This window comes from Camellia sinensis, chromosome 15 (genome assembly GCF_055761805.1).
Source record: "Camellia sinensis isolate YWXY chromosome 15, ASM5576180v1, whole genome shotgun sequence".
Lineage (NCBI taxonomy): Eukaryota > Viridiplantae > Streptophyta > Magnoliopsida > Ericales > Theaceae > Camellia > Camellia sinensis.
In genome coordinates, this window is record NC_138975.1 from 14,595,864 (window position 1) to 14,605,799 (window position 9,936).

At 34.1% G+C, this 9,936-nt stretch overlaps 1 protein-coding gene across 1 annotated transcript; it reads right to left on the reverse strand.

Moving 5' to 3' along the window:
- Positions 1 to 903: 903 nt before the first annotated feature.
- LOC114262118 (Ribosomal protein L34) lies at positions 904 to 6,976 on the reverse strand. The gene is made up of 3 exons (XM_028202471.2): positions 6,602 to 6,976; positions 1,659 to 1,758; positions 904 to 1,325 (listed from the first exon to the last, which is right to left on the reverse strand). Exons 1-3 carry the CDS (start codon positions 6,873 to 6,875, stop codon positions 1,253 to 1,255), a joined length of 447 nt encoding a protein of 148 aa, XP_028058272.1. The 5' UTR covers positions 6,876 to 6,976; the 3' UTR covers positions 904 to 1,252.
- Between the last annotated feature and the right edge of the window lie 2,960 nt (positions 6,977 to 9,936).

Below are 9,936 nucleotides of genomic sequence, written 5' to 3' on the forward strand. Positions count from 1 at the left end.
GATTTCTGTATAAAAGGAATTATATATTTTCTATTCATCAATAAAAAGGAACACTTGAAAAAATGTTTTGAATTTCCCTACAATTAAATTTGAGATATATGGGATCAACCGCATCACCCACTTAGGGTGTAAAACGAATTAAACTACTAAAATTTAATTTATGTTTAACTCATTAAAAACTTATTTTAAGATCAACTCGTTATCTAACACACACACACACACACACTAAAAAAAAAACTCGATAATTTTTAAATTTCAATTCGAACTTGATAAACTTATATATACTATATAAAATTAAATTACTTAAGTTAGACTCGATTAACTTAGTACTCAATTCAACTTGTTCACAAGTATGAGAGCATCATATAAAGATGCACAGTTACTGTTCCAAAAACTAAGGCCAAGTATGAGGCCAAGTCGAGTGCCACAAGAATTTCCACTATGGATTGGTTATAGAAAAGAAAATTACATACAAACTAATAAATTTTATAAATTTTTCTTACTAACTAATGTGTTTTGCAATGATAAAATCTCATAAACTAAAATAGAACCCGCTTTAATGATACAACGATAAGTTAAAAAAAAGTTTGCAATAAGACTTGTTAATTTGTATAGAACATTACTCATCAAGAGAATGCCAACGCAAAATTTGACATTTACATGACAAGGACGTTACGTGTTGCCTGCCTCCTAATAATTACTCATCTCGCACTTTTTCTTTTTCCTTTTATTTTTTGAAAATTTAAATATAGTTCATATATTTAGCATAGTTTATATATGTAGCTTACTCCTAAGAGTGTGAGAGTGAGGACAGGGAGCTGACAGTTGCAACAAATGACTAGTTATATAAATATAAGCAAAAGATGCGCTGCAAGCAAAGATGAACATTAATTTAGAGGCCACTTTTCATTTCAAAGCACGAATTATCTATAAGCATCAATCCAAAACTTGTGATATTGTGATCAATTTTGCAACAGTTCGACACCAAACTAGACTTGACAGAGCTACATTGCATAATTGATAGATAGATAAATGTGAAATAAAACCCTGTTAAGATACTAACAATAACAAAAATTGAGTAATAAACTGCGGCGAAGATAAAGGGCATAATTATAAAACGAACAATTCAAGTGAGCCCATAAAATTAAGGCTCAGTTTTACTTTACTCAATAACCTTCAAGACATTCAGAGTTTGCTCGCTCTTACAAAGCAAGCCCCTAAGAGTTGAATCCAAGTTAAAATTAAAAAGCAGCTATGCTGTGATTCTCGACCGACCCTTTGCGATTCTTCGTGCAATGACCCGCCGCCCACCCTTGGTTGCTTTGCTGGCCATGTGTTAAAGACATGCATTAATCATACCATAAAAGTGATATATACACTATTCTAATCTCCATATGCGTACGACTTAATTGAAAAATAAACCTACTTCACATAACTAGAAGACAGATCTTTGGTCACATTCACACAAAGATAAAGCAAGGAGAGTTAAAAACCCAAGAGTTCCTAGAATAAACCTTTAGTTGGTTTTTACATCATCATTTAACAAAAAAAGGGGAACAAGAATTTAAGGGCACACATCTGAGTTTTAAAAATGCATATATACATGTGTTCATGCGCATATGAGAGAGAGAGAGAGAGAGAGAGAGAGAGAGATGTACCGAGCCAAGAATCCATGCGTCCTCTTCCTCTTGATGACACTAGGTTGGTATGTTCGTTTGGGGAACAAAAGCATTGGATCACTTGATGAAGGCCCATCCACTGAAAAAGAGAGCAACAACTTAGTTCACATACAAATTAAAGAAGGGGCAAGATATAATATTTTTTTGAGCAAGTATAGTTTATTAGAAATGGTGAAAAGTCAACAATCCATCTAATACTATTGCAAGACTTGCCAGCTCACCTAGGAAAGACATGTTGAACGTTTTTTTTCTATTTCTTTTTCTTTTTCTTTTTCTAGGTGTTTAGCGGACTTCACAATGACACACCAGGAACTTATATACAGTCAGATTAAACCCCTGTAGCTAATAAAAACTTGCCATAAAGGGTTTGGACAATTGGACAATCCTCCTAAGACCTAAACAAAAGCAGAGCTTTCATAGAGCAATTATTGCAGAATTGGACCATCGTATCATAAGACATTGCTTGGCTGAACTCAGGCTCAGGGAAGCATCAATTTCACAAAGTAGTATAACAGTGAATCAAAAGAGCCCTTACCAGGCAATCATGCTGAAAAGCTAAAAAAAATATGAGCCAAAAGAGCCCATCCAATCATCTGGAAACTATAACAGTGAATCAAATCTCTGGCCGACAAAATTGGTTTACCAAGGTAGCATCATGTTGTTTAACCTCTCATCAACAAAACTAGAGATTTTTTCCTCATCACAAAGTAAACGCTACAGGGTGAATTTTCCCAACTGTTTTCCTTCCTATGCACACCATCTTAAAGCTCTATTCAAAGTGCTGACAGAAACAAACCTTACCACAGCTAAACGCTGCTCATATAAAAATGAAAGATGCAATTGACCACAGCCAGAATTTTACTTCCCCCTACCAATCTTATGAAACTACGTCTTTAGTAAAGAGATGGTCATTACCTTCTCACAGACTCTACGCAAAGTAAATATACTGAAAAAAATAGTGAATTGCCCAAATTGAGGAAGGGTGAAAATAGAGAACTGTTTTTTTTTTTTTTTTTTTTCTTTTTAACATTTTGGAGGCACAAAGACATTTGCAAGGGGAATTTCAAATGAGTGTTATTATTAGCACCCTATGAATTATTTTGGAACCCCACTTATCAATTCTAAAACCCTTAAATTTTCTTTTCTCCTCCAAATAATGCCAAAATTATCCTTATAAAAATATTTCACCCATTCAAATGCACACCCCCACACACCCCACACCCCAAAAAGCCTCTCTCCCAAAACCCTGACAAAACCCACGACGGTGGAACCTCCCCCAAAACCAAGGAAAAAAATTTGTGGTGATTAAGAAATTTTTACTCTGTTTCATTACGAGGTTTTTCAATTTATTTGATTTTTTTTTCTTCTATTACCTCTTTTCACACACACAACACAATCCACTTTTATGCTTCTCTGGTTGATTTTCTGTGATTCATCCATGATTTCACTGTACTTGTATCTCTCTATGTGAGCAAAATTGGACAGGATTTTACCTTCCAGTCAACCAGCCAGTCGGCCACCCAAGGGTGGTCCAACCTCCTTTGTTTGTTTGCCTACTTCTGCTGCTGTTTCTGCTTCAGTTATCTGTTCCCGAACAAATAAGAAACATTCAGTTACCTATTCCTAAACAAATAAACAATGTTCGAACCTATGTTCTCGAATTTCGGTCATATGTTCAGAAATTTCAACCCGAAAAATAACCTTTTTATTTGCCATTTTTTTCAAGAAACTTACCCTCATAAGGCCAATCTCCTCTGAGTTAAGAATATCATTAAATTTATGGATCTCTTCTGAGCTTTTATTATTGTACTCCTCTCGTCTCATGGAGTTGTGCTTGTCGGAAAAACTTTCACTCATTGTCATTGCTGAAGAAGTGTATGTAATCAAATGGTTACTACCATTGTCGCCGGAATATTACCACCAAAGAGTTTTCAAGTCAAGGTTTTGAAAGTGGGTAAGTTTTGAAGATGGGATTTGGAGAAGATGGATGGATGGATGGATGGATGGTGATGGAGGTGGGTATGCTCATAAGCCCTAACTCATGATGTAGTGGGTGTGTGGACTTAATTGTGAGATTAGGTGTTCCAAAATTTTTGATGTCCTTTTTAGTAATTTCATTTTAGATGATTATTGTAATAAATCAGTAACAAAAAAACTAAAAATGGAGGGTCCAAAATAATTGATGGGGTGCTAATAGCAGCACTCATTTCAGATTTTTAATCAAAAAAATGTGCAAAGCATTCTGCGAAACAAAGAATGCACAGAATCATTCTGTGCAATACAGAATCACATTCCTCTGTCTAGTCTATCTACCCTTACAGCCAGAGTGTCTTGGGGATCAATTATATTATATATGTGCTCCAATCTCCCATAGATGTATCTACAATTGAATTGGGAGAGGCATGGATCTTTATTTGCCCAAAAGTCCCAAAAGAACAATCATTTGAGAAAATGGTTGGTAAGGCAGACCCATATACACACAGCAAGCAAGCAGATTTTGTTGGTATGCCAGCAAGCTCATAGCTCGTGGTGAGATTCATGTCATAATTAAATCTCGATTCTACCACACTATAATTTCTCTGGATCTGGACCCAACCAGGGAAAGGTATAAGCAAAAATCATATCTTGGTCATTATACCAAGGAAAAGTGGTACTCCCAGACCTTGCGACAGCAACCTACATTCTGTTATTGTTTCTTTCCAGCACAAGTGTACAACCTAGCAACATACATAGGATCAATACAAAAGAATCCGAGAAGATCTCCATGAAATCTACAGAGTTGCCTCCCTCTCTGCGGGTTAAATGATCATACATTGTATATTTTGCACCAACTCTTGTAGTGATGTATAACTGTTTAAAATCGAAATGGGAGATGACGCCCTTGATGTGATCCAATCTCCCCTAGGTGTATCTAAAATTGAATTGGGAGAGGCATAGATCTCTATTTGCCCAAAAGTTCCAAAAGACCAATCTAAGGCTCATAATAAAGATTAAGGCAAATTTATTTACCAAAAAAAAAAAAAATTAAAGATCAAGGCAAATTTCACTTTATGCTTTATGGTTTGACTCATGTGCAAATGATCCTCTTGTCATTTGAAAATATGCACATTGCCCCTTGTGAACTGCCAACCAAAGTGCAGAGATAGTTTTCCCATTCAAGTTAATGGTATGTGAGAGCCATGTGCCTATGTAGGAAGTAAGCCATTTTTAAGAGAAAAATACCCCTTATACACCTTCAAATTTACAGGGGGGAAATGCCATTCTTCTTCTTCCTCTCTCTACTTCCCCCCTATCCCCTGTCAGTCTCTCTTGCTCCACATCCCCTAGCCTCGCATACCAAGCACCACGCCACCCTCAACCACTAGGTGACCATGGCAGCACAAAATGAACAGATCTTTAGCCCCCAAAAGCATGCAACACTGGCAATTCTCTATCATGAACCAATTTTCATCTCATTGTCCCAATTTTCATGACACAAAAAGGAGCTTCTAGAGAAGTAGAAAAGATTTTACTATATAACCCTCTTCGCTATAGTGGAACAACTGGTTTTGAGCATAATTGGCTGTGGAAAGGTTCCAGTAGGGAAAAATATAGAAATCAAGAACTTGAAAAGAAAAGGCACTAAAACAGAATAAAGAAAAAAGGAATAGAAAATACAAAAAACTAGAAATCAATTTATCCTAGTTGAAACAGGAAATATTGGCTTCTACTGGAGGCGGCAAATTGAAAATGCAACTAGTCTTCGTTTCGATCAACCATTCCCTTAAGTTTCAGTGAATATTTGGGTGAGTTGTGCACCAAACATGAGTGATATATATGTTTAGAGAAAGAAGACGAGAATTTGGGTAATTATACAGGTGCTATTAACAAAAGTTAGGTGCACTTTGGTCCATGAATCATAGGGGCAACATGTTCAAATGATATGGGGGTCATCCGCACATACGCCAAACCAGGAGGACATAAAGTGAAATTTGCCCTAAAGATTAAAATATTTGAAGTTGACTCCCCCCGTGGGCCTGCATAATCATACATTGTATATTTGCACTAACTCTTACAGATTTATATATGTAACTGTTATTATCTTTTTGGGCTATTAGATCTTCTACATGCATAGGGATATATGGTCATTAGACTCATTACTCAATTTAAATCAACATTTGTAGAGTTGTGCCTATGTTCTACCCTGTGTTACAAAAAAATGCTAAATGCTAATTCCCTAGCAAATTACGTATTGGAACGAATGTTCCAAAACATAGTACACTTCCGTTCCAAAACAGTAAATTTAGTCAACCGATACGAACACAAAAGTTTTTTTCAATAAATTTCCTTAAATATTACCTTACGAGAAAAAAAAATCAAATATAATAAACTAAAATATAAGGTGAGTTAAGTTTTGACAAGACAAAACACCAAAAATGGAAGAAAAAAAAAATACATTTTATTAGATGTCTAATAGTTATAAGAAAATTACTCAAGAAGTATCTGGAATTCTTAACTGTAATATATACAAGTCAAGCCCTATCTACCATAATTTAGAGCATGTGGCTTACCAGGTTCCCGTTCCACGTACTGAAATGATCCACGTTACAGGTAACATAGGTACTACCATTATTTCATTGAACAACTAAACAGAAATGAACTGTGAAAAACAAATTTCCCCCAATTCACATATTTTACAAGGTAGAAATTGAAAATCCCTATAGCTAACGCTTCAGTAACATTGATCACTGCATTCATGCCAAGAAATAATCAGATTCTACAACTACAGAGCTCACAAATGTCAAATTACACTCTTTTTCGCTTGTTTTAACAACACAATTTGAATCTTTGACGTTGTAATTTGTAATACAGACAAACAATCCACCAAAATCAAAAATTATAGAGAGAGAGAGAGAGAGAGAAGGAGGGAGGAGAGAAAGTACCGTCGGGTAAGAAGAATCGGAGAGAAGGAAGGCCGGAGGGGTAGAGAAATCCATCGAAAGAAAGTCTTTTGAGGGGATCGGAGTCGTTGTGGGGGAAATTGAGAGAGGTCTGGAACTTGGAGAGAGAAGGTGGGAAAATCATGGGAGTGATTTCGAGGCAGCTCGATGCAATCAGATGGTTTGAGCTCGTGTTCTTCTGCTGTTGCTGAAGCAATGGATTCAACAATCGATTCATCAGAGAAGCTCCGGTCCGAACTAGGGTTTTAGACGCCATTTTTGGGTGAGCTGTCCCTGTGTGTGTTAGAGTTTCTCTGAACCCTAGAGAGCGAAGACGATGTGCAGTAAAGAAAAAGAATGTAAATAATTAGGGGTTTTTAGGTAACTTAAACAAGTGTATTTTTTATCTTTATATAAAAAGATGTGTGAAAAAGTAAAGAGGTAATATGATGAAAAAAAGATAAAAAAGTTGATTATTTTTAAGTTGTCAAACTTGATCTTAATGTAGTATAATTTTAAAAGGGTTGAGCATTTATAATTTGAAAGATGTTATATATATTTGAATAATGTTATATAATTAATATATTAATTGGTGATGTGATATAATTTAAGAAATTTTAAATATTTATAATGTAATTAATGAGTGAGATTAATAATAATGTTATTAGTAGTGTTAATATGTTAGTTAATATATTAATTAATATATATAATACTTCCGTTATAATTTATATAATAAATGAGATTAATAATAATGACATATGGACTAATTAATATATTATTAATTAGTAGCATAAGATTATCGAGGAAAGAAAGAGTACTGCAAAAGATAGAAAATCTGAGAAAAGCCCATTGGGGCTTTGATTGTATTGGCTCAGGCTGGCCCTCTTTCGTTCTGTCCATTTTGTGTTTTTTTTCGGATCACCAATGCTATGGGAAAGGGCTAATTGTTAACAAGAGTACATATTTCAAATCAATTACTTAGTGAAAAATTTTAGAGTGATGCTAGAGATTTTTTAAATCTTTTAATATACCTTTTACATGGGTATGGAAGTCATACACATGTAAATTTTTGTGAATCTCGTGTGAAATGTGGTAAAAAATTTAGTAAGATGGTGTTTGGCAAGAAGGTTTGAGTGGGTTAGGTGTTAAAATAGCCACAAAAAGTAAAATAGACTATTTTAGTCACAAAAAACAAAACATCAAATCTAACCCATAATCATTACAATCTTCTCTCACAAAAAAAGTCAAAAAAGTCAAAAAGTCCTTCCCAAACCAAGCTAAAATAGTCCAGGCTAAAATAGCTAAAAAGCCAAAAAGTCAACCCACTTCCCAAACGGAGGCTAAATTATTTGAAGTTTATAACATTTTTTTAAATTTTATGAATAAAATATGGTGTTATAAAGATGAAAGATAAACTCATTTAGGTTTCGTTTGGAAAGTGAGTTAGCTTTTTGATTTTTTGACTTTTTTAACTATTTTAACCTGATATTAAAAAGACTAATTTGAGAAGGACTTTTAATTTTTTTAATTTTTTGTGAAAGAAAGAATGTGATAATTATGAATTAAATGTAATATTTTATTTTATTAGATTAAAAAAAACTCCAAAAGCCACTTCCCAACCATAAGCGAGTGTGGCTGTTCTTTATTTCTCAAGAATACCACGTTGGCAATGTCATATTCTGTTATGAAAATATTTAATAATTTTTCATGTAAAACATGTGATGGGTAACTTTTTTTTCTATTTTCTTTTTTTTCTAACGAGAATCCTCTCTAAGGCAATGTCATATTAGAATTATTGGACATTTGAATATAGGATTTCATCCTGAAGACTCTTAATAAGTAAGGGGGTGTTTAGAATTTATTTTTTGGCTAACTTTTTGCTGGATTTTTCATCTTCCGCAAATTTCTTTTAAAAAACTTTATACTTTTAGATTTTATTTGAATAGACGGATTAGAAAAGTAAATATATATGGAGAAAAAATCAACTCTTTTGACCTTTTTTCTTGTTTAGTAAATTTTTTTTCAACTCTTTCAAAAAAATTAAATCTTCTCAAAAGTAATAAAAATAAAAATAGAAATAAAAAAAATAATAATAATGACAAAAAAATTATTTTAAAATATCAAAAAATCATTCCCCCAAGTTACTCTTACAAATTGGTGATAAGACGTCAGAAACACATTTAATACACTTATTAGTGGAATCTATGACCTCTCATAGGGGGAGTCATAGTGGCCAAAGACAATGTTAATTAAATTAAATCAATTTATTAGTGACAAATAATATTCAACTTTTGTTACCATAGTACTATTGAAAGAATGGAGAAGAAAGCACATATTAAAAGGAGTATATGATACCTAATAATACACTAAACTAACTATTCCATATTGAGAATGATATACAGAGTCAATGGTTGGCTTTAAACAGACTAAAACTATTCCATATTGAAAATGTTATTCAGTATTATTTTCAAGGCAACACTTGACATGAATAACACTTAGGCCTCGTTTGGAAACAGGCTAATTTAGTAACTTTTTAACTATTTGGCTAAAATATGAACTAAAAAAACTAGTATGTTTGGGAGAAAATTGGTCCGTAGCTCGAAAATTGAAGGGCTCGAAAGGCTCGAAATTAGAAATTTCTCTCTCCTCTCACTTTTTCATCTCGTCTCCCCTCTCCGTTTGGCAATGAAAACAACTCCATTTTTCTTTTCTTCGTAGCTCGAAAGAAATCAGAAAGAAATCATCCATCCGTCTCTCGATATCTTCCCTCTCCTCTCGATATTATCCGTCTCTCCTCTCTATCTCTTCACTCTGGCCTTCAAGGAGTACGAAGGAAGACGCGATAGGGGACGATGGACGAGGAGACGGTGGACGAACAACGACGGGGAGGACGAAGGACGAACGAAGAACGACGATGGAGGACAGAGGACGAACGACGGAGGACGAATTTGAGGTACAAATTAAAAATCGCAAAGTTAGGGTTTTACATTTGGTTTCAATTTTTTTAGAACAGATTCAATTGGGAGTGTTTGGGGTTGGATTTTTGATGCAATCTGTGTTAGGGTTTGCGATTTGGCTTTAATTTGTTCAAGAGGTTCCGCTTCTACCACTCTTGTTCTGTGTTGGTTACCTATTGCGTTTTTATAATTTCAAAAATTGACAAACATGAATTTCAAAAAGCCAAAGTAATGGAAATTCTGAAATTCATACAACATACACAAGTTCAAAAGGATAATCCTCGTTTCAAAAATAATATAATCAAACCTGGAAATTCTGTTAGAACAGCTGTTGAACATGAATTTCAAAAATATTATAATCCTCGTTTTCACTAACATGAA